This window comes from Calonectris borealis, chromosome 2 (assembly GCF_964195595.1).
Source record: "Calonectris borealis chromosome 2, bCalBor7.hap1.2, whole genome shotgun sequence".
NCBI classification, from domain to species: Eukaryota; Metazoa; Chordata; class Aves; order Procellariiformes; family Procellariidae; genus Calonectris; species Calonectris borealis.
In genome coordinates this window covers 148,307,616-148,332,789 of record NC_134313.1, presented here as the reverse complement: position 1 = coordinate 148,332,789, position 25,174 = coordinate 148,307,616, and the positions used below count along the sequence as shown (strand labels likewise).

Genomic DNA, 25,174 nt, shown 5'->3' with positions numbered 1-25,174 from the left:
TCTTTCTAGTCTAGTGAATGACTTGCTACAATACAGGGCAGTCACTCATATTTTCTTTTGCCTTGACTTCCTCCCTCTGTAGCAGCTGTGGGAGAGACAAAACAGACCAAACTTGCCTCTGAAAATACCAATGTCTCTTTCCAAATCAAGATGAAATACTTTTCCTGTCTGGATGGAGATTGACACTCGGTATCTGAAACTGCCTTAAACTAGCTTAGACCTAGAAGCTTGGCAACCTCTACGTCTCTTCCTGCTTTTGTGTTTCGTAAAGGGTGAGTGGAGTTATCAGCTTATATCAGTTTATAACGTGGTGTTCAGATTCACAAAGAAAAGTTCAGTAGTCCCTGAACTGCTGCTTGCTCAGGAGTCCATTAATGTCATTACAAGTTGAGTTCTATTTTTGGAATATTCCTCGAATCCAGGCACTTCTGTGTTTTCTAGTAATGACTTAAAGTACAAACTAGAATTGTGCTGCAGGCCTTCAGAGCGTCTGAATTTTCAAGGCTTTTGGAAATGTAGTATGAGAAAACTTTTTTCAAAGGTGTTCTGTAGAAAAGAGATTTCATTTCAGACTAAAAATATCCCTTGATCTAGGTGTTCTGTACCACCTCATATTAATGCAAAGACCACGTGAAACAATTTTAAACTTTAAAGGCTTTTCTTATTCTGGCATGCGATAAAGCAAATGGTATAACCATTTGTGAGCACATCTATACTATAGTTGTGCATCCATACACAAATAGTTTTAAAAAATGTCTTGCCCTGTGGAAGTGTTCTAATGTGGTGGGTTTTTTTTTTAAATTCCATTGTGAAATAAATAGATCATATTTGTTTACAACGCACCTAGATATTGACAGGTAATGGGAGAGAGCGTTAATAGATGTACTGTAGGGTGAACAATCGGATTCGGCAAGTAGGGCATGATGTGCCTTTTCCCTAGCCTGATGGTTAGGGCATTTGTTGGTAGGACTTTAGACAGCCATCAACAATTATGGAATTGTTCTTGGAGTAGGGACCGGTCTCTAATCTCTGATTTATTTATCTTTAAGTGATTGATATGGGGAAGCTATGAATTAAGGAATTATTTTGCCCAAATAACTTGAGACATCTGCTGCTCTGTAGTCTTGTTGTCAGGGAAAGAATATTGGATGAAATCCTATTTACTCTGAAAGTGTTAATTTGCACTCACTATCATTCCATCTGTAAGCTATTCATATTTTACATAAAGTACATGCCTGTGTGGTAGGAATTAACATGCGCTAGAATTTTTTATCAGAAAGTTAGTGTTGATATAATTGTCTGCTCCTAAAATAACCAAAAAAGATGGAGGGGCAGGCTACTTGTAAGTCATTTTGTACGATATTGTAATGCTCATCCTGCATTAACTTCCTCCGATGGGACAGAAAATGTCTTATCTTGGTTCAGCAAGGTCTCTGGAGTTTTCCTGTTTGGGTTTTTTTCCTTTGTAAAATAAATTAAGTCAAGTCTTGTCGTTTAAATATTTTATGTCAAGCTAACTTGCAGTGCATGACAGCAGTATATGAAAAGGCTTGATACTAGGGCCAAAGGGGAAGAGCTTAAATATTCTTCCCTTGACCCACTCCGTTTTGAAGCAATAGTGGGACTGGGACCATAATGAGAATTTGTAACTACTGTGCAAGTAAATTGTTTTAGCAAACGGTAGTATCCTGACCCTCAAACTTCTGTGTGGATATTTGATGCATTCTCAAAATCAAAATAATTTATCGCCTGTATGCTAACTACTGTAACGTTAACAAGGCATCTGGGGTCTGCAGTCCTCGAGGAGCTGCTGCTTAGCGTCCAGGCGCTCCTCCGGTGGCATCATGCAGAGGTTACAGTAATTCCCCTGTGGGCATCACGGTCCCCTTCGAATCTCAGGGGGCTGGCACTCGGGTGAATCGTCTGACCTGTTGAGTGATCCTCAGCGAGTCCTGCTAGTTATGCTTACCTGAGCTGCGTACGTCCAAAGCAAAATGGCCCCCCTAGGCCCCCTTCAGCCTTCTAGATGTTACTCGGGGATGTTAACTAGTTGCTTAAGACAGGTGGCTTTATCAGAAGAGTTGATAGTTTAGTTGTCATGCAGAATTGACTTTATATATAGGATGAGGAAAACCACAGTCAGCTGATCCCCCAGGACAGTCCTTTTCACAGGAGTAGGCGAGTGGCAGTGTACTGAAACACCTGGTATTTCCAGGGGCTGGTTGTTTCACACAGGTCAGTTTAATGTAAGGCAGCAAATTCCCTTCCTTGTAAGGAGTGACCAAATGCCACTTTATATCTAGGCTCCCTTTCTTAAAATGCTTGCAAATTTGTCTCCGAACTGGTAGTAGCTTTGGACCTTTCAAGACTGAAAATCTTTTTGTCTAGATATGGCTAAAATGCTGCTGGAAGTAGTCCAGAGCACAGATGCCTAAACCTTTGCTCTTTTCAAAGTAATATCGGGATGTTGCCTTTTTTGTTGCTTTGGGGGATGTCACCACTCTCGGTGTGAGCAGACTGAGAGTACAAAGCTGGTGGAAGTCTTTGGTGTGCGTTGTGTGCTTTTTCCTGCCTTTTGATCACATAGGATTTATTTGAACATCTGAGGCTTGGGGAAGATATTATACTTGACTAATTGGACCTTTCCTATATTGACTAATGGGGGAAAAGGGGCATCTTGGACAGGAGGAGATTACATGGATAGGCACACAAACCGTTTGAATTGTGATGCAGAAGATACCCATTACTCTCCTAATGGGGTGGGAGGAAACAGGTGAGGGCAGAGTAGGTAACTCCACTGCCTGGTAGGAAAATCATTGACTCTCTTGAAATACAGTGGAGCAAGGCTGATTTCTTGTTGATGCTGGTGAGCCTAGCCAGAGCCTCAGAGCTCTAGAATGACTTGGTTTCTTAAGTTAAATGCAGGAAAAGATGTTTTTTCCTGGCATTGGTGATGTCAGTTTGGATCTGGCTGTGATCTAGATGAGGTTGTCTTAGAGCTGGAGGTGTCAGGCTAGAGCACTTCTCATCTCAGGATGCCAGCAGATGGGTTGCCCTACCGATGGCAGGGCTCTTACTAGTTAGGGCTGGATATCAAGGGCCTGTAAAATGTTGACTTTCACTCATGGTTTAGATATTTTAATAGCTGTGACAAAGAGAAATAAAAGCTGGATAAGGAGTACTTAGGCATTTGTTCACAAGCTTGTAACTTATCCCCAGCACCTTCTCTCAGTTACTTTGTGTAAACTGAGTTCATATATTTAGCTTTACGTGTAAGTAATCACTAGTATAAATGATTGCTTATGGTTCAGATGCTGATGTGCCTTTTATGTTTTAAAGCTTAGAGCTCTTTATGGAGGCTGCTGCACTTGTCTGCCCTTTAGTGCTGGTTTTTATACAGTACTCTTACAGGCTTTCTGTGGGCTTCGTTCTCTGTCCTCCTGTTCTGCTTCATGGGCTGATGCAGGCAGTACTTAAAGCGCTCGTATTTTAGGAGAAATTTAGGGTGGGTGCACTGTTTCTTCCTTTCTCCTCCCTGCCTTTCCTTCCTCCACAACCTGCAATTGCACAGGGAACTCTGGCGATGCTTTTGTTTTTTCATACTGAACTTTCCAGTCTGTTTCTGCCTTTGAGTGACTGCTTTCATTCTGCTAACAGGTTATATTGGCCTGTGGTAAGTCATGAGCTTCCAGGGGTTAGCTGAAACAGGTTGCTATGTCAGTAAGCTGCCTCCTCCGACTTGCAATTTCATAAGCATTGGTTAGCATGGCCAGTTTTCGCACATGCTCACCAGGATATCTTCGTTCCCTAAGGCAGCAAGACCCCTGTGGGCTATCGCTGGGCTAATGTTAGTGATGTTTGTTGCTTGAGGAAAGCTCTGAGGGATGAGAGACAGACCACTATCAGCTGTCCTCCAGGCAGGAAAATTTCCCAGCGGCCTGGGAGAGGCAGCCGGGTGGTTTCTAGAGCTGTTTTGAAGAGGCTACCCTGGAAGTAAGGAAAAAGGTCTAGGGGAGGAAAATCTCTCAATTTTCCTAGTTCAATAAAGTATATCAAACTTTTTACAGGAGGGAGGAGGAAGATGTTTGAGAACTACTTCAAGGTGTGAGTTTCTTCTCTTATTATTTCAGCATATTTTTCTGATCAGATAATTTTGTCGGTTGTAGACTGTGGAGCTTCTAGGGAAAGCAGTAATGGTGTGGAGGGTGGAAGTAGGCAAGAAGAAATGTAAAGGAGGATGAAGTGTAGGGGGAATGCTGGTCTCTGTAGCTGCCTCGTGCCCTGCACTCGTTTGTTCAATAAGGTGGAATCTGAGGGGCTTTGATCAATCAGATCATTCAGTTAATTTGAGTAAATATTGCATGTTGTCATCTGACCATTTGCCACGCAAAAATGATGCTTATCTGCTACTATGCTTTATGGGTGCAAGGTTGTAAATACAGCTATTGGTACTTGGGACTTAAATCCACCAGTGACTTGAAGATGATGAACTGGGAACATGTGGAAGTATAATTGTGGCATGTGTTCCTAATGGGATAAATGTTAGAGTACCTAACAGGTTTTCCTTGGGAATGATCCAAAGGGTGGAAATGAAAAAGGTGTTTATGTGTGTCCAGAACCAGACCTCTGCTGGGAGGCACCAGCGCTTACTGCTTACGTTGTGTTTGATGCGGTACAGAAACGTGACTCAAGGGGCAGAGGAGTGGCTGGGTACGTCCTTAAGTCTTGAGCTTGTCTTGTTTTGCAACAGTGTGTATGAATCTGGAGTTACTGGAGTGGAGAGAATAACTTGCCTCTTTTTTAGCTGAAATAGATACAAACTCTCGGTTGCCATGTCCATAAACTGACTTAACTTTCTCTCTTCATTTGCAGTTACATTGTCTCATATCACACAGCTGGTTCTGAGTCACAACAAGCTTACCAGTAAGTATGCTCCTGTTTTCGGACTTCATTACAGGCAGTTGAGCAGTATTGAAAACCTGGCACTGCTAGTTTGATTTTTTTTTTTAACAGAGCACAATGTCACTGTTAAGAGTACTTCTTAGTGAAGCACTTTGTTAAAAATAAAGAGATTGAGGATGTGACTTAGCAGCTGTGTTCAACGTGCCTTTTCAACGTCATTACACATCTGTCACTTACCGGAAAATCTGTAGTTCTTAGTCTTGTTACTAGTTCAGCCAAAAATTCATTCCCTACCACAGCTCTGAAGTCCTTATGTTTAGGTGAGGACTTTTGATTTTTTTTTTTTTTTAAACTGTATCAGAAATGAATCAGTTTGCATTTTAGTAGACGGATAATTAATTTAACTGAAGCAAGTGAAAATAAATTACAACTCAACTGCATTATATCTATAACCAAACATATGTGAGCAAGGCCAACTGAATGTGAGCTTCAGGCATGAAAGTCAAGCAGTCTCCTTCTGTCAAAAAAAATCTTTTGAGTGTAAGTTGTCTCTTGCTTGTACTGCACATACCACCTTCAGTCACTGCCTTGTGGATCCTACTTCCCATAGTAAAGAAGCCCTCAAGTGAGGTGTTGGTTAATAGCATGTCATGAGAGCAGCACAAACGTGAGAATTAATTTAGTGGAGGCAGATATCAGACTGGCTTTTGCAAGGCAAAGAAATTATTTCTTTTTAGGAGAATGCTTCAGGCTTACCTATCAGTGTCTTGTTCATACACTCCTGCTTCTTGGTTGTTGAAATAAAAGCAGTGAGTTTCATCTGATCCCTGTTACTGTACATCTTCTGAAAAGAAGAATTGGTTTTGTTGATGTTCTGCTTGTCCTTGTCTGCTCTCTGCATGTGCCACTGGATTTCTATCTCGAAAGTTCTTCCGTTTTGGAACTGAATTTTTTAAGACTACATGAAATGGGGAGGGGAATGGAACCACCAAAGAGGGGGGGTGCTGGGGAGATGACTGCGCAGGTGCTCTAGCAGCTTGGGCTATACCCAAGAAAAGCTTTACAAATTAAGACTAGGGTTAAAAAAACCAACAAAAACCTATTGAATTCTAAATTATTTGCTGCATGAGCTGTAAGATATTGTGTTACTTAAAATATATGTATTAATACAAAAACCTCACTTTAAGGCTTTAAGCATTTGCAGAGGATTAAGCATGAGGAAAAAATGAAAATATTCTTAGATTCTAACACAAATATTTCTTCTCTGGATGCAGTTTATTGGGTACTAATGCACAGCTTAAAGGGTTTGAAGTAGTAGTAGGAAATAAATAAAAATATGAGCACTATGTGAGTGGCTGTGGGAAGTACAAATTAGTTATTCTAGGCCCTGCTTCTGATTGTGTAATGTCCTCTAGACTGGCCTCTTGCTACTTGTTTTTGTCCTTGCAGTAGTAGTCAAAGAAATCTCAAATTATAAATATGACCAGGAATTTCCAGCCATCTAACATGTAATGACGACCGATGGGTATATTCAGGGGCAAATTCAGGAAGGGAAAACCGTAAGCATTGCTATTGAGCACGCAGTTCTACCTCTAGTTGAGAAGGTCCTGAAGTTACGAATAGCTGGAAGCTGAGAGAATGTTTTGGGAAAGCATTATGGTAAACTTGCTTTGGGCATATTGCCGTCTGGCATCTGTTATCAGCCACTGATGGAGTTGGGTTACAGGGCCACCCAGCTGGTGGCTTTTGTGTTCCCTCAGGTCACTGCAAGCAGATGCCTGTCTCTGAACTTGAGCTGCCTAGAAGCTAGGCAGTTAAATGTATTCAACCACTTCAGCTTTCCCTGCAGCTTTTGGAGGGTTGTGGGCACCTTGAGATAGCAGTTCATTCTGCACAACTCTGTTGCCTGTGTGACAAGGTCAGACAACTCATCGAAAGTTGGGTACCTAGTCCTGCCAGACAGAACTTCTCTCTGGTGCCAATTATCTGCTCTAGTATCATCTGTCTGAATGACTGCTTACCTGGGCTGCTTACCTGGCACAAGGATGAAATGAGTTGTAAGCATTACTCTTGGAAAACTTGACCATTCTTTCTCTGGGGTTTGTAAAAATCCTACAACTTTTGAAAACTAACAGACTTCCAAGGACTTAATTATCTCTTCCATGTGACACCTTATGAATCTTAAACGTAGCTAAAGAGTGAGTTCAGCTGAACACGCAACTGGCTGGGCAGGCAGCAGATATCTACCTTGCTCTGAGGAAGAGAAGCCAGGCTGAAACTCCTGCAAGGAGACTTCAATCATGGTAAACTTGGTTGTCTGAGAACTGAGCCTGCTGAGGGTGACATACTTGCACACGAGCGCCAGAATTAAAAGCTAAGTAAGTAACCTATGTCCTATTAAGAGTCTTAGCTGTAGACCTGACTGGGGGAGGAAAAGGATGTGGTAATAAGAGGTTTCCAAGAAGGATGTTTAGTCAAGAAAAATCCAGACTACACCATTTGTTTAAAGCAGGTTTAGTTTTCAAAATACCAGTTTAAGAATTGCCACTACTCTAAAATTGTGTTATATTAAATCTCAACTTTTATTTACTGCTTTCTTCTAAAGTAGCCCTTAGGTCAGCAGGCTGCAAGTGTTAGCCAAGGGATTCTGTCAGCCTTTTTAATTGCTGTGTTTGGATTTCTTTTATGGGAAGGTAAACCACTGCTTCTGAAAAATAACTCATCAAGCCTGAAAGTTACTATTCTTTCACAAGTTGATGTAGACATTTAAATAGACGGCACACATTTTTAAAAGGCTAAATTTCAAGTTCATATTCTCATATTTGACACTGTTGACCTAATCTTTTAAGCTATGTAATTAATTGTCTTAGCAGATTGTTCTTAAAATGACTAGGAAAGTGGTGGCAGTGACACTTGACATGCTACACTAAGGTCATATTAGCATCTTCTACTAGTTTTCTGCCATTTAAATGAGTGTTCTGTGTGCTGTTTTTTTCTGCTGTTTAGAGTAAATATGTCTATCTGGAAGAATAAATACATGTAAAAACTGGATATGCATATTTTTATGTAACCATAGTTCATATTTTTGCCAGCAAACTCTAGTAAAAGTAAGTAAAGTTTCATTAGCAAGTATGAGGACCGCACTATTAAATCCATTGTACTGCTTAGAATATTTTTGTGGCACGGTTTTTGTTAATATTTCTAGTATGCCATTCATACTGCTGGTGCTTGTGCATTTACATGCCTGTAAATCATTCATTATCAGAAGTTCTCAAATCCACATTCACTTTTTTTTCTGGAGAATATTAGGCTGGATTTTTTTCAGCTGTCTGGTGGTGTGCTAATGGAGGAGTCTTGAACTGGCTACTTCTACTCCAGGTAACTTCTGAAACAGTTGAGTCTGTCCTTTGCTGCTTGATGAGAACTTCTTGTGCTTCAAAATCAGAAACAAAACTCTAGGGGAAGCTAAATAGCTCCGATTCGGCAGTCTTTTTGAGCCAGTTGCTGCGTAAGTGACAAACCTGGGGTGATTCCACTTTGGGGTCTCCTGTGACAATCCAGTTGAAAGCAGAGGGAGAAAGTGAGTATTTGTGGTTTTCTTAACTTAATATAGACACATGAGCCAGTGTCTCCATATATTGTACTGGGAGTTTTTTGTTCCATCATTTAGTGATTTAATGAGAAGCAAAATTAAAGACAGTCATGCTTATGCTATTAGCCTGCATAGGTTGTCTGATCCTGACCCAGGTGTCTTTTGAACCCATTGGCTAACATCAAAATAAATGGAATAGAAGTCCTGACAAATGTTCCTCAAATTTGTGGAAATGAGTGACTGAATGATAGAGATCTGCCCTTCAGTGTGGAGGATTAATTTGGGTGGATGTGACCAAGTTGTCTTTGTTCTATGCCATTTGATGGGAGCTGGGGGACATAAAAGTGGCATTCACCTCCTGCTCAGTGGGATTGCTAATAGGACAAGAATAGTGGTAGGGAATTAGGGTAACTGTGCTGGAGGGGTATGGAGGGAGTTGGAGCCACAGGACATACTTATGTAGAAACCATGCTTGATCACTTTAGTCAATCACAAATACTGTTTCCACATCTGTGCAACAGTAATAATTTTTATGGGTATCCATTCTACTGTTTTGTGCACTTCTACTTAGGACTGCTTCACCCAAGTTCAAATGGAACTCCGCAGCAATCTTGGCCCCTTGCTCTTTCTGACACCCTGGTGCAGGATGAAAGTGAACTTAGGGTGTTGGTGTAGATCTGCATGTTTTGCAGGGCCAGCGAGCATGCTGCTTCTTAGATTTCTGCTCCATGGGTGATGCTGGGGCGGCCGTGCCAGTTGTGTGTTCCTCTGTGTTTCGTTTCCAGTGGTTTGGAGTGTCATGAGGCTTCTGAAAGTTGTGTTAAGGAATTTGTCATAGAAGTTCTTGAAATCAAATTTTGTCCTACTTTGTTCAAACCTCTTCAACTAGAGTTTGTGGTTTCATAACAGTTCTGGGGGACAGTTGTTGGGAATTGCAGAATACTGGGATGTCAGGGAGAGGAAAGACATATTGCCAAGCTCGGCTGTCTTTTCTACTGTGGGACTTGCCCCATGTCACTTCAAGCAAAATGATTTGGAGTTCTGGGACAGAGTGTAAAGTAGATGAGTGGGGAGGGGTGGGGTATCCAGCTGGGAATAAAGTTTGTGTATCACGTTGTCTTGAGGACTTAGCTTTTTTAAAAAGTTGTTGCACTAGCACACCAAATGGCTGCTTTTGACTGCGAAAAAAGTACTTTTGCAGGCTTGAACTGAAGTCAGCAGGGTAGATGAGGCTTCACCTTTTGGTCCCCTTACGCCACTAGATTTGCAAGTGAGCAGTAACTGGAGTAGAATTAGCAACAGAGAAACATCCTTTTTTAAAGGAAACATCTAAGACTGCTTGAGCATATATATTGTGGCTTATGCCTTACCTGACTTTTTTTTTCCTTGCAGAGCAGCTTTTGTGAACTATTTTGCCGTGAAGTATGAAGTGGTACTGAAACTTCTAGACTTTACATAGCTAGGCTAACTCAAGGTATTCTTCAGCTACTTAAAGTGTGTACAAAATTTCACATCCTAGTATGGTCACACTTAATATCCTTACTTGGTATGCTGATGAGGTTCAATGAATAAAATCCCTGTATTGCATCATTCCTGTGTGCTTGAAGAGCTTTCAGAAGCTCAGGTTAACAGTAGTCCATCCCAGGAGTGTACAGAGGGGAAGATGTGAAACCTGGAAAGCAGGCTGGGATGTTAAAGGTTACTTCAGCATTGACAACAGGTGCAAGCGCTGGTCATCAGTATGTGTGCAACTATTGCGCTGCCAAGTTGGCATGTTTTATTTTCAGTTATTTTTGGTATATGCTGTAAGTTTTTGATGGCTTGTAACTACTGTAACAGTTACTTGACTTACCTACCTGATTAATTGATGCTGTAATAATTTGGAGAATCTATTCAGAGATTATAGATTTTGTGTCATTATCCAGTCGTACCTGGAGTCCATGAGTGTTTCTGCAGTCAGTGGAAATACTGGTATTATATGATTTGTCCATTAGAGGTCACTGTTTGAGTATCTTTAGCAGTTTCTTTCGTGGGAAGCAGCTTATGCTCCACGCAGCAATTCAGTCTGCCTGGTAGGTAGTAGTGAACAGCAGCTTAGCTTTGCTATTCTCCTCAGTTTTGCTATTCTCCTCAGTCTCCTTAACCTCAGGTGATTCTGTGCTCGCCAGCTTCACCATATTCTTGTGCTGCCTTTCAATGTCCTCAAAAGTTGTCTGCTATTCATAGCTCGCTCCTGACGATTTTTCTACCCTTTTGCTCTTGTGCTCTGATTCCTTGCCCAATATTATCAAATGTCTGAATGACAAGAGATTGGGAACAACTTTTTTTTTTTCTGAAACCTCCCCTGTATTACCTGATGTTGCGTTCTCTGATCTCCTCTCCCTTTCCTCTGAGCTGCTGTCCCTTACTGTCCTCTGCTCTTTCCACTGCTGCTTCCTTGATCCTCAAGTGTAATCCTTTCCTCATCTTTAGTCCTTTCCTTTTTGTGAGGTGATCCATTAGCTTTTTGCTGCTGCTTTCCATTTCCACACCTGAATTTTGTTTGAGTTAACTTTCTGATCCTGTCAGAATAGCTGTCTCTTATTCATCATGTTGCTTTGACAGCCACGTGGTCACCCTTTATCATCCTTGTGCATTTTGCCTTTTTCCAGCAGAGCAGTTACCCAGTTCAAAACTTTTCTCCTTTTTTTGCTGCTCACACAGCTTACTGCTGCTTTGCTCTGCCATCTCCTTCCAAATTGTTTTGCTCTCTGTGCGTGACCAGCACAGAAGCTTGTCCCTTCATCACTGCTAACCCTCTTGAGGGTATCCTTGATCTTATTTAATATGCTGCTAAGTTCCCTTGATGTCATCCTTACATTAGGCCATCTCCTTTATAAGTCACCTTTCTGGCTGTAGTGTATACCTAGATGTATTGGAGGTGGTCCAAAGACAGCAACACTGCATCTGTCTGTCCTGAATTCCTTCCCAGTCTAGCTGCTTTGTCTTCTCCAGACTGCTGAAATGTGTTATGGTGTCTCCCACTGGTATTGTCTGACACTTCACATTTTGCCTGGTATCAGGTTATTTATATAGCAAACTTGCTGACTTCTAGAGGGAACTAGATGCCCATATACTCTTTACTCTTTATGGCTTCTTGTATTCTCCTCTACTTTGGTTCTACCTCTGCTTCCTTCTGGTAAGTCATTCCACACTGTTTTACTGACATGATATACCCCAAAATGGTGTAAGCAAGCTATCTGCGTAGTGAAACTGGGGTTTCCAAAGCACAAGACTTCTGCCTGACAGTGGCCTCTCAACTGTGCTTGGGAGTGGTGCTTTAAATTAACTGTAAGCCTTTCATTTTTGTAATATATTTTTGATCTGTTTTTACTTCCCATTTCTGGTGAAGGGATCTCTAAAGGGAAATATCTTTATGAATGCAGTGCACAGGGGGATGTGAAAAGGAGGGAAAAAGAGATCCCTATGCATATGCCTTACTAAATTTGTGACATCTGAGTTCTGCACAAATGTTTAGATTAAATACCTTGTTAGCTTTTTTCTTTTCTCCCTGAAAAAACCTCAAACCTTTGGTTCTGACAAACTACAGATGGTAGAGCATTTTAGCTTTAAATAATACAAATTTTGGTTTTAAGAAGCTTTGGGAGAATGAAGCAGAAAAATTTATGAAAGAGTTTTGTGCTGTAATGGTATAAAGAGTGCATGCTGAAACTACCCCAATTTATGCATAAATTAAATTGTCAAAGTTTGTGCTGTATGGCAACAAAGTCAGTTCTGCATCATAAGTAAGCATACATACTAAATACAGCACTATAAACAAATCATTTGTCTTTAACATGGGGGTACTGGTGGATGAAAAGCTGGACATGAGCCAACAATGTGTGCTCGCAGCCCAGAAGGCCAACCATATCATGGGCTGCATCAAAAGAAGCGTGGCCAGCAGGTCGAGGGAGGTGATTCTGCCCCTCTACTCTGCTCTGGTGAGACCCCACCTGGAGCACTGCGTCCAGCTCTGGAGCCCTCAGCACAAGAAAGACATGGACCTGTTGGAGCGGGTCAAGAGGAGGGCCACGAAAATGATCAGGGGATGGAACACCTCTCCTATGAAGAAAGGTTGAGAGAGTTGGGGTTATTCAGCCTGGAGAAGAGAAGGCTCCAGGAAGACCTTATTGTGGCCTTTCAGTACTTAAAGGGAACTTATAAGAAAGATGGGGACAGACTTTTTAGCAAGGCCTGTTGCAACAGGACAAGGGGGAATGGTTTTAAACTAAGAGAGGGTAGATTTAGACTAGGTATAAGGAAGAAATTTTTTACAATGGGGGTGGTGAAACACTAGAACAGGTTGCCCAGAGAGGTGGTAGATGCCCCATCCCTGGAAACATTCAAGGTTGGACGGGGTTCTGAGCAACCTGATCTAACTGAAGATGTCCCTGCCCATGGCAGGGGGGTTGGACTAGGTGACCTTTAAAGGTCCCTTCCAATCCAAACTATTCTATGATTCTATGAACATAGTTCCTCAGAAGCTGCTGTTCTTCTCTTATTAAAAGGCGTCTGCAAACATATTAACTCCTTTTCTGTAAGTCTCAATGTTTTCTGACGAGTTTTAGTACAAATATCTTGTGTCTTCACTTATATCCCAGTGGCTTTAAAATAACTATAATTTTTTTGTGGAAGCCCCATATAAATGATCTTTCTCCATGTGTATGTACAGGTTGTAATGTAAAATTGTTGGAAATCCTCTTGCCAGATATAGACTATTTTGAAGTTGGCATTTTCAAAGCTAGTGAACTCACTTCACTAAAGAGCTTAATTTTGTATCATCTTAAAGAATTTACTGTCTAACAAGCTGAGTGGAATTTTTTTGTTGCTAATATTGAAGGACAGAGGTGAAAAGGTAGATTTGGTCTAGGTTGAGGGAAAACTGGGTTTAGTTTTGTATTCTTGGTTTTGTACTCTATTTTCTGTGTATTCTTTTTGTTCTTCTAGTAATGAGGTGTGTTGGTTTGAAGTGGATAATGACACAGCATTTCCTTTCAGACCACTCACCCCATCTGGCCTCTTACTCTTTCCATTGGTGCCCTGCGTCAAAAATACTGTAGAGTGAAATAACCCTTAGGGTGAAATAATTTCCTGATTTTTATCTGAGGATGGGCAATTTATGGTAACGTGGTTTCTCTTGTCTAGGAGGAGTATCTGCTGTAGCTGGAAATGAAATGTATCGAATCATAGAATCATTAAGGTTGGAAAAGACCTCTAAGATCATCAAGTCCAACCGTCAACCCAACACCACCATGCCCACTAAACCATGTCCCTAGTCAGCTGAAGCCTGGGATCAGCTGATGTGGAGTCGCAGGGAGGACTCTGCCATGCAGACTCAAAGAAGCGGCTTTAAGTACTGGGTATAGGGAGCCCGAACTAGGAGGGAGTTTAATTCATGCCCAACTCTGAGGGCTGGAATTAGAACATGTGTAAACACATGTGCTGACTTTGCTTTCGAGCAGTGAGGTTTTTTATGGCAGCCTCTCCCTGTGTGTGTGTGTAGAGGCCAGACTGGTGTCTTTGATAAGCAGTCTCAGCATGGCAGTCTGTGATGCTGAACGGGGGAAAGAGTCAGTTGATCCAAGCAGCAGTGAAAAATAGTCCTACAGGAGTTCTTAAAAACATTTCAGTGGTACAGAAAGTGTCAACTGCTAATACTGTCCAATAAAGCGAACTGAAAGTATGGACTATTTGTTAGATACAGTGAAAGCAGGATTTTGTAAACAAGCACTGCTAAGCACACGAGTAGATCAGTATTCCTGAGGCTGAAGTGACCTTGACCTGTGAGGGGTAACCTATAGTATCTGTTCAAGACCTGATACTTAGGGCATCTTTTGTTAGTCCCTCTTGTAAACTGCAGAAAGCATGTTAAATAGGCTGAAGTGAAGAGAATATTGAGGGAGGGGAAGCTGAATATGCTGAACTTCAGCTGGTGTGATTGAACTAAAGCTGGCTATTGTGCAGTAATCTGAAACTCTGAGAAGATCATGCTTAAACATCTTAAACACCTGAAGCAGACTCACTGAGATGTAGTGAGACCATTTGCAATTGCATTTGGTGGATGCCTAATAATAAATCTCAATTTAACACTATCAGCTAAAGTTCTTTAGTCCTGCAGAAGTTATTTTTCTTAACCATTCCCTGCTGTTGAAATATCAGCACATACAGATGATCTGACCTGTAACAAGGGGTTGTAGGCTGTGTTCTTCAATTTTTTGCATGGTGTACCACGTGGTTTTTTTCTCCTGACATAAAAGTAAGATAGCAAAGCATCTTGGCTGAACTGTGCACTCCTCAAAACAATTATTGAAGCTGAAGATGATGTGGTCCGCTACAGTACTTGCATGTCACACTACCTCAAAAAGCTTGGTTAATACTCTGTTTTCTTCAAAATAATTTGTAGAAATGAAGGGGCATGTTTATATCCACATTTTTATACCCATCCCCACTTGAACAGTACTGTTCCTTACTGCTGTAAAAAGGCTAACAAACATCAGATTTTTGTGAGCTATTTTGGTGTGATTCTAGTTCTTTGCTGTTAAGTGATTTATTTTCAACCTAATAATCCCTTCCTAACTTCAGCCCCTGGTTTCTAGTATTTCTGTTCAAACTCTGAAGTGCACCTTAAGCTTTCTTCTCAGAGAAGAACAGATTTGTCCTTTGTCTTCACTAGATGTCACTTGATTCCCAGTCTCTTCTCAGCCTTTCTTGTGCTCACAGCACTTCTCCTTAGATTCTGGCTTCTAAATTAAAACTGTTTATTGATAAATTGTTTTGTTAGCACAGTAGCACATCAGTGAGCTATAGTATAATTTAAACATGCTCATAAGAACATTTTCATAACTGCAGTGCTTCTGTGGATAATTGCAGAAACGAACTCTGCTGGTTTCTGGAAAGAGCTGAAGATTAAGGAGACAAGTTTGTTTCTAATGTTTTCAGTGTGAGGAAGGTTAGTATCCACCTTTGGAAGAGAGCGGAGGGAGGGCAAAAGGGGAAACTTGAACTACATAACGTGTAAATTAAGAACTGTTATGCTTCACTTGGGATAAGGATTCTCTCCAGTTAACTGCCAAGTATGATATCAGCATGCCTATGAATATTTAAAACTAAAACTGTTGTGTTCTCCCTCTGCTAATTCCTCTTTCATTTTGGTGAAGCTGACTGCTTCTCTCTCAGTATAACAGAACCCTTGTCAAATTAATCTAAACATGGCTCCAGCTCTATGAGTACAGTTATATTGGATGCACAGAATGCATTATATATTTAGTATTCTAAAGTCTTCCTCCCCCATGAAATATGAGTAACATTTCATGTCTTTATGACCTTTACTCTAAGGAATCCTTACTCATGAAAAGTTCCTGTTGACTCTAACTGGAATAGCAACAGTCTGCAGAACTGGGTTTATTGTATTGTATAGCCCACAGGTTTTACTTTAGGCTTAAGAAGTAGGTTCTTGCTTTTGGCAAGAAAACCTTACCTTGGATCTACAATGGACTGATAGCACTCTTGAAGGTCTGCATTGACTCTTGACCACCTTTTAAGTGGAACAGTTTAATGAGAAACTGACATAGTCTTATAAATCTTTTCTCTGACAAGTAGTGCCATTTTAATAGCTCTTCTGGATAAATATTCCCTTAGAACCTGTAAAGGTATAGAGTACTACTGAACGTTATGTTCCTAGGTACTGCAAAATTAATTCATTAACTAAAGAAACATTCTGGAAAAAACAGGGATTCTGCAGTTTAAAGTTTCTAAAGATATGAATGCCAAAGAAACTAATCATGTTTTAAATAATTAAAATTCTTATTTCACTTGATGTCTGATTCAAAATCCATTGAATTCAATGGGAGATTTTCTGTAGCCTTTGAATCATATTTATTGAGGAGATTGTAAACTTACTTGTGCAGTTTTATGAATAGGCAGGTGTTATAGATGGTTTTCCAAGCAGCAGTGGGACAATGTTTATTTTGAATGTTCAATGTTAAGGTATACATGAATTGAAATGTTTAGCTCAGTTTACATACCATTGTTCCTCTCATGGAGACTTACATTTTTACAAAATTGTTTCACTTGTTCAATTGGGTGGTTTATTGACTCTTGTCACGTTTTTCATCTGAGCATCCTTGTCTAAAATGTTTTTTATTTTAGTTTTAATTTGTAGATTTTTATATGGGTCTTTTTTATTAAGAGTGTCTTCAGAAATGTTTGGTTTAATGTCAGTACCTACTAAATACAATAAAGCAGACTAGATTTCATCTTTTAGTTGAAAAGCAAATGGAGACTTAATCTTGCAAACACCTGAGTTTTTTTAAAGTTGTGAGGATTCCTGTTGTTTTCCAGTGCTTCACGGAAGATTTAAGAGAAACAATCCTGGAGATCATTTGCAGAAATAGACACTTATCAGAAAGCCTGTGCATTTTCAGCTGCATGAAGGGCTTTGCCACCACAAGAGGAATTGTATTGAAACCTAGATGAATGACTAAAGAGTGGCAGACTGGAACTGCACCTCCTTTTGTCCACTTCCATCTTCTGTGTTCTTCCTCCTTTGCAGAGGTTTTGTGTAGAAAAGGAGCTGGATCTAGATGTCAGTGATAAGTAATGGTATGAGAACCACTTAACTACCTGCTTTATGAGAAAGGGTTACATCTGAGGCACTTGTAAGTCCAAGCTGCTTTAACTGATTTAAATGTTCTTAGCATGTTTCTCTGCGTAACTGTCTCAGATAAAAGGTCCATCTAACCCAGTATCTGTTCTCCAACAGAGGGCAACATCAGACCTCTAGTAAAGACGGATGTCTAGTGTTGGCTTCTGGTTCTTGATGTGGAGAGAGAACTAAGGTCCAGATCCAGGATCCTTAGGTGTGGAGTTATATATAGGCATTGAATAGTAATGTTTAATCCTTCTTCTGTATGTTTTGGAAATTGTATTAGAACTTTTGAACAGCTGCTGCTTATGTAGGAATAAAATTTAATAACTTGCCTTGAGTGAAAGGCTGCTCTGATGAGAATATATTTTAGTTCCTAAAGAATTGCCACTAACTTCAGGGCAAAAAAGAGCATATTTGTTTTTAAAAGCTTTGAAGTATAACAAGTTGCCAATCCTTATTTCCAGAAGCATGAACAAAGTCCTCTTATTCCTTGATATGCAGCCTCTAGACCCTCTCTTTCGCTCTCAACCAAGCTCTTGAAATCAAGGTGAAGTCTGTAGCTGTCATAGTGAATCACTGTATGCGATTTCCAGTATTGAACAAGGGGAGGGACACCGTTCCTGGTCTTGTGAAGTGAGCCTTACTATGAATGGGGCTTCATGATGTGACTGAAGCTTCACAGGAGAATGCAAAAGCAGTGGGCTGCCAAATTTTACTAGCATTTGCTGAGGGGGAGTTTAGTTGTTAATGACACTGGGCAGCAGATGGTCTTAGAAGAGTTGTTAAGACACTGTGGATCGTACTGTAAATACGTGGGTGAACGGAATCAGGATGCTGACAGTTCACTCTCACCGCTCATCATGAGAAGGTGACTTGAGTGGAATTCGGTATTGCCAGAACATGAATTTCTTGGTATTTGGCAGTCTGCTATATATCTGGAAAGAATTTTGCAACGTAACAGTGGGATGATAGTCGGGACTCACTTAGTCGTGTGAAGTTCAGAACAGAGAACATTATATGCATAGTCAACCTTGCTTGACCGCTGCTGATCTTTAGACCTGAAGGTACTGAACCTGTGCAGTTTAGCTACAAGACCAGTACAGGAGTTAATTTTGGTCTTCTGTTTTTCTTTGAATCCAAGAGAGCATTCATTCATATTACAAATGAATCTGAATTGTTGAACCAGAAAATAAACTGTTACAGGAAAAAGTCCTCTCTCCCCTCCCACAAGTCTGGTCTTGAGTTACTCTTCTGGTTTTTCCTTCTCAGGAAATACCTCCAGCCCCTCCATCCAAGCCAAAAAATGCAATTGTGGATTGGGGCTTTTTATTTTGATTTAACAGGGTGAGACACAAAGTATTTCATCCAACTCCTTTGCTAAATTTTTATCCTTTTTCTCTTTTCAGCCTGCTTACCCATGCAGCTTTTAGTATGGCTTGAAGAAAATAATGATATAAAGTATCCTGAGTGTGATTCACAACATGAAATACAGTATGTGGGAATTATACAGATATATCAGAAAGTTAGCGGACCATGTGCAAGGACACAACTCCTATTGTTCACTAGGGACACTTACTCACACCTGTCCCCTGACAAAAGAAAACCAAATTAAAAACCTCTGGTAAACTAGCCGATGGAGGTTGAGTTTTTGCCCTGTGTTTGCAAGTGGGATGAGCAGGCAGAATTTGAGAACTTCAGCTGTGTAATAACCCATTGAAACTAGGGTTCTCTTTTGATGGTGTGATCTTCAGTGCAAGTGTAATCTTCATGAACAAATCTCTGGAAGCCATTTTCTTCCTATCTTGGTGTCTAGGTGTCATCTCTTTCCAGGTAGTTTCATGGGGTTTTTCTGATTGTTTTTCTAGTTTGTGGTTTTTTGTTTTGGTTTGGTTTTGGTTTTTTGGGTTTTTTTTTTGTTGTTGGTTTTTTTTTTTAAATTAAGACATCTGTTTACCTTCTTCCTTGAAATGATTCTTCATCTCTCCACAGTCTCCTAGCTTAAGTCAGAAGTGAGGTACAAGCTTAAGAGTTCATTTATTCTTAAGGGGGAAACAAGCTGGTTTGGATAGGTATTTGAAAGGACACATCCACTAAATCAGTGTTGCTAGTTCAAGGTAGCTCAGTAACAGTGTCCAGCTTTTTGCTTTGATGTCACTTATTGTTTGGACTCTGTCAGGCTGCTTGGAGGGTACTTGTCTCCATCTTGTGGTCTGTTCACAGATGCAGAACAGCTTTACTGCTACTCCATGATCCAAGAGGTCATTAGGTAACTAAATCCACTGTGAGTAGTACTGACTAAATCTAAGGTGCCCGTTAACCAACACTGAAGCGCATGTCAGGTATTGCTGATTTTCCTCGCATGAGAGTAGCACTAACAAATTGTCTCTGTAGTCTGACGGTTTCTGTAGTCCAGCCTCACAGCAAGATCAAAAAAGTTTCATGGGCTTCCTGTCTTTGTGGTGATAGTGTTGTCCCTGGTGTAAGATAGACTTTTTTAGTTGCCTTTGAGAACTTTCAGTGTCTCGGATAATAGCTTCTTAATTTCTTTATCATCTTGTGATGGCGTTCAGCCTGAATAATTGAAACACGGAGTTGACACATAGGCAGCCAAGCTGACTGCAGGCTTGGTAAGTGTGGCCTCCTGAATGTCGGGCTCGTTTCAGTGTTCCTGCAACAGAGCTCTGCATTGCATTTAGTATAACTTGTGATGTTAAGTTGCACTGTTTTTTCTAGGAGACTAATCTCTTACACTGCCAAAAAGGCCGAAACCTTCATACCAAATTTTTATTAATTGCATCAACAGTGTAACTTCGGGAGAATTGTATTTTGTCTCTGTATTGTCTAGGCTTTGACTAAACGAAAACCTGTATTTGCTAGTACTTCTGATTCCTAGTCTTGCGTAAACATAGTATATGTTTGAGAAGGCAGAAACGTGGTTTGCCATCTCATCCAAGTCAAATTATAAAGCCTAATTTCTGAAAGGAAAACATTTTAATAGTGGTAATTATTGTTCTGTGAAATATTGAGGCTGGAAACAGCTGAATTTTGTCAATTAAAATCCTCAGTTAACTTCTTTTAGGGAATAATTTAAAACAACAGTAGTAGTACATTACTCTCTACTTTCTGAAGGCACATAACTCTTGCCATCATTGACTGAGAGATATGCAAGGACCAGTTGGAAAATACCACAAAGGAGGGCTGTTAAATGTTCAGATTTGCCTTAATGACTTTATAAAAAAAGTCTGCTAAAAGTCTCCTACAATGAATATGACCCTCAACAGTAATATTTATGTAGTGTAATTAGAGTGTTTGTTAGCGATCCTGTTATTTTTCACAATGTAATTAGGCTTATAATCTAGTAAATGTGACATACTATAATGTTCTGCTTTGTAAACATTATTGACTCCATTTTAAGACTGAGATTGCCTCATGCCAACAAATAAAAGAAAATCATGGCCTCATAAAAACTTCTTATTATTTAGATGTGCAGTCAAAGTTGAGACTGAACCAAGGTGAATATTGAACACAGGTGCAAGCTTCAGTGCAGGTGATTTGCCAACCTCTGTTTATGTAAACCTCAGCTGTCTGCTTAAATCTCACTAAGTTTAAGGGTGGAAAGATGCAAATCTGACTAGCTTTTTAACCTCATCTGAGGAGCTGAGGAGCATATTCATATCGTGCTACTGCCTTATTTTTCATGTTTCTAGATAATAACCAGGTATTGATTTGTTGCTAATCCAATGTAAACATGTATGTGTATTGATCAGTTATTCAATCATGGGAGGGCGTGGCTGAACTGTTCATCTTCTAGGGCTGAACTTAAATTTTTGTGAATTTTGTTGAATCTTAAATGCACAAAAACTTGGATACTAGATTACTTAAGCAGTAAGCAGAATAGGCCATCGCTAAAAATGAGTTTTTATTTCATCATTGCTATTAAAGACCCTTAATAAAACTGTTACCTTAGTGTAACTGCTTGTATCATTCATTTTTTTTTCAACTCAAATAATGACATGATCTGAGTCTCTTAAGCTCTGCTCCTTTGAGACCTGTGTGTGCCACATGAACACAGAGGAAGCCCTGCTTCTCTTTTTTACTCTGAGAGCATTCTCTCTGCAATGGTCTTTGTTAGTCAAAATACCTTACAATACTGGTAGTAATTTCTGAAGAGTACAAAGTGACTGCGCTCAGCAATGAGAACAGATTCCAGATGGGAGACTTTTTTGATACAAACTTTGCTTTTATTGCAATAGCTATTAGATGCTGTTTCTACCATCAGCCACTGTACAAAGAGGGCAAAAGACAGGAGACAGCAGAGCATCTATAGTCTAGGTAGCTTGCTCTAATTGCAGTCTCTCACTGTGAAAACTTTTCCACAGCTGTGCCAGCAAACATCGCGGACCTGAGAAACATAGAAGTGCTCAACTTTTTCAACAACCAGATTGAGGAGCTGCCTACACAGATTAGCAGTCTCCAGAAGCTCAAACACCTGAATCTTGGGTGCGTATCTTAATGCAAAAATTTGCTGGAATAGAGGTGCTGTCAAACATTGTTGCAATTGAAACTGGAACTTCTTATTTGTTGCTATTAAAGTTTCTTTTTGAAAGTGTTTGTGATGATAACTTGGCAATTACGGCTTCAGAGTGTTTAGCTAATGTCCTGAATAATCAGATACTTAAGTGATCAAGCACTCTGATACACTAATAACCATTTAAGGGCAACAGCAACTCATATTCATCTAAGCAATTATTGAATTTTACTTCCCTAGCAACTGTCTCTTAATTCTGTGGTTGCTGTGTAAGAGCCAGTTCTATCTTCTGTTCTGCTTTGTTTTAAAAAAAAAAAATTAGAAAAAAAACCCAAACAAGTACTAATTTTTCCATGTTAATTTAAGACTTGAATTCCAAAGTTCCAAATTTGGGATTAAAGAAATTTCAATTTCTGTTAAACCTGTAAAAGAAGCAGCAAATCTTTAAATGTGGTCTGCGTTTAATTCAAAGAGCTAGTATTGACTGAATTTGAGCCAGAGGCATTCCTGTTAAGTGTTCAGATACCATGTTCCAGTAGAGTTGGTGATACTTTATAATGACTACAGTTGAAAAAGGCTTTCTTGAATTATCAAGAAAATAAATGTGAAGCACAGAACCTTCTCAAAACTAACTAGACATATTAAACTACTTAGGAAAGCACTAGTAGGGGCGAGCTTTAGCTTTATAGGCTTCTCATAGAAAGAATGCTTGTATTTTATAAATTCAAACTTCTGAACACCGTAATCAAACAGGATTTTTTACTATTTTAAATATCAAATGACTTTGTCTATGCTCTGTGTATCCTGCTTCGGGTACTTTTGTGAAGTGCTGATAATTGAATTGCATTCTGAACTGTTGGAATGCCAATAAATGTTTTCATGGTGATCTGTCTTTTCTGGGCTTTATGTGGTCACTTTAGATCTCTGGCATGCCCTAATATCTGTTTGAACCTGGATTTGATCATGAATGAATATTTTCTCTGAAAAGCAGCATTTTATATGCTTTGGGAGTTAAAATCCGTATTTTGGAATGGCATATAGAAGTGTTGCAGTGTATAGAGGGCGGAAGAAGTTGGACTCTTTCCATGGATTGAAGCATTGACAAGTGTTTGTGTAATTCAAGTACTGGTCTTCACTACATTTTTTTCTATTAATGTAATACAAAGGCCACTTGGGGTTAAGACCAGCAGACATTTAGGTCTGGAACCACAGTTGCCACCTTCGTGTGTCATGTGGTCCAAGATCTTGTAGATGAAATGCTCTTCCTTCTTAATCCCCTCCTTACCCAGATTCTTCCAGACACAGGTTTAATTCTGCAAAATGGGTTCTGCTTCAGAAGTCATTGGAATCAGTGAAGGGGAAATTGCTCTGCTCTAATAGTTTGGGACTGTGGTGGGGGGAGCCCAGAAAGCCTCTAATCATCTGCAGTGCATGTATACACACAGGGCATCAAAACAACCCTCTGGGGAAGAGGGGAAGCTTGAATAAGAGCATAGATGATTTTTGGAAGGATTTTGGTGCAGAAGGATCAAGTAGTGGGGTGGGAAGAGGGAAGGTGCGCTGCTGCACCAAAAGCTTTTAAAAAAAAAAAAATTTGGAAGGCAGATGTGGCATGGTTTCTGTGGCACAAGCTCAATTTTTGAACTTCTGTAGGGCCGGGGCAGGGACTTTCAGGTGGTTCTTTTTCCATGCCAAAGAATAGATACCATTCTGCCTGTTGTCAATAGGAAGAAGACGCTTTCTCTCCCTGTTCCTTGCTTACAAAAGGGAAGGCCATCAGGGGCACTTACTCTTTTTACTAGTAAAAAAGGAGCTGCTTTCTTTAGTCCTATTTGATATGAAGAACAGTTTTAAAAGCAGTGACAAGTCTGCAGTAGCAATAGTGGAGAATGCCCTTCTGTATTTTAATAGCTACTACTGCAACAGTAATACTATAGGTGCAAGTCCATGGTAGGACTTCTCATCAGGGATGAGGAGGAAGACGATTTCATTCAGAATTTAGCTACAGAGAGCTGATCTCTAAAGGTTCTTGTTCTGGTGGGGATGGTTTATGCAGAAGTGGGAGAGGAAAAGTGAGATTAGTACCTGAGAGTCTGTAAAAGAAATGTTGCACGTGTAGTCATCATGCTTAGTCTGGAGGTGCAGCTGCTCCTGTGTTTAATTCAGCATCCAAAGGACTTTTAGAAGATGGGCTTATTAAGTGTCCTGTAGATGTCTTTCATAGTATTTATCACATACTGTAGCACAGTGTTTCACAAACATTGCATGGGGGGGGGAGGGAAGGCCCGAGAGAATAGAGCCAAAAGTCGTTATTATTTTTGGGTACCCAACTTTGTTAATACTTTTGACTTGAGTTTTCATAGTTTTAACATTACATCACTCTCCATAAATTCACATTACATCTTCTCTTGACTTCAGTAGTAGCTATTGCTATTTATCACTTTTGTGTCAGAAGGAGAGTCAAATTAAGAATAAGTTTAGAGATAACATGTGAAAGGTCATGACTGTTTTCCATCGTAAGAATAAAATCCAGTTCTTCAAAATAGCTACCTGTACGTGCTCTCCCTGAAGATGCCCGTCTTCTGTGTTCCACTTTCAAACCCAGGTGACAAATGAAGCAAGATCTACACAGGCAAGCTACGTGTTTGGTGTGTGTACACTAGGGACAGTATAAATACTGGGCTGGTAGTTCTTTTCGGTTCCTGTGACAAGCAGCCAGAGCTCTAGCTTGTACACAACAGTAAGGTGCCATGAATATCATCTCCAGCTCCTTGCCTTTCTTTGTCGTTGCAGCAGCTCTAGCGATTATCTGGATCCCCTCATTCAAGCCCTTTGAGGTCAGAGAAAAGTTACTGTGTTTTCTGTAGCTTGTCTGCTCCAGGTTATCAGAGAAACCTTTTTCTCCTGTTAGCTTACCCCATCATCTTCTGGCTTTTGCCAGTAGGAACTGGTATTCTAAACCCTTAAAGACTGGCTGAATGAGCTATATTTAGACTAAGCCACATCAATCAGAGGGCTGACATTTTATTTACCTCATGCTCCATGTGCATCAATAGTTATCTAGTGACACAAATTTGCTGTTCTTAAGGAGGGGTTTGAGCAGCAATTATCAATTAAACGTAAATACTGTGCAGTGAGGTACTTCTTGTTGTATTTGGTACCATGCTGAAAAAATATGTGGTATGGGGGAATGGCAGATGGTAAAGATGCTGTGCAAAGAGGTAATTTGTAGTTTAGCTAGAAGATAGGTCATCTACCAAGGACCAGCTTGCTCAGTGGCACACTTTAAGCTGAGCATAGCACTGTGGCACCTCAATCAACAGGTGTAGCAGATGGGATCCCTTGTGAGTGCATAAGTTTTGGGCATATTTATGAGAGTGAGAGCTAAAAAAGGTCTGCGTCAAAAAAGGTCTGCGTCACAAAAGACTTGCTCAATATCTTGTAGCATCAAGCTCTTTTCAAAACA

General features: G+C 40.1%; 1 protein-coding gene across 2 annotated transcripts in view; it reads left to right on the top strand.

Annotated features, from left to right (window-relative positions):
• Positions 1 to 25,174, top strand: part of RSU1 (Ras suppressor protein 1) — a 111,366-nt gene that overhangs the window by 3,685 nt on the left and 82,507 nt on the right. For both annotated transcript variants that reach the window (XM_075143866.1, XM_075143867.1), the window contains 2 exons: positions 4,873 to 4,923; positions 21,560 to 21,680. In XM_075143866.1, coding sequence (XP_074999967.1) covers positions 4,873 to 4,923; positions 21,560 to 21,680 — 172 coding nt within the window. The remainder of the gene's footprint in view (positions 1 to 4,872; positions 4,924 to 21,559; positions 21,681 to 25,174) is intronic.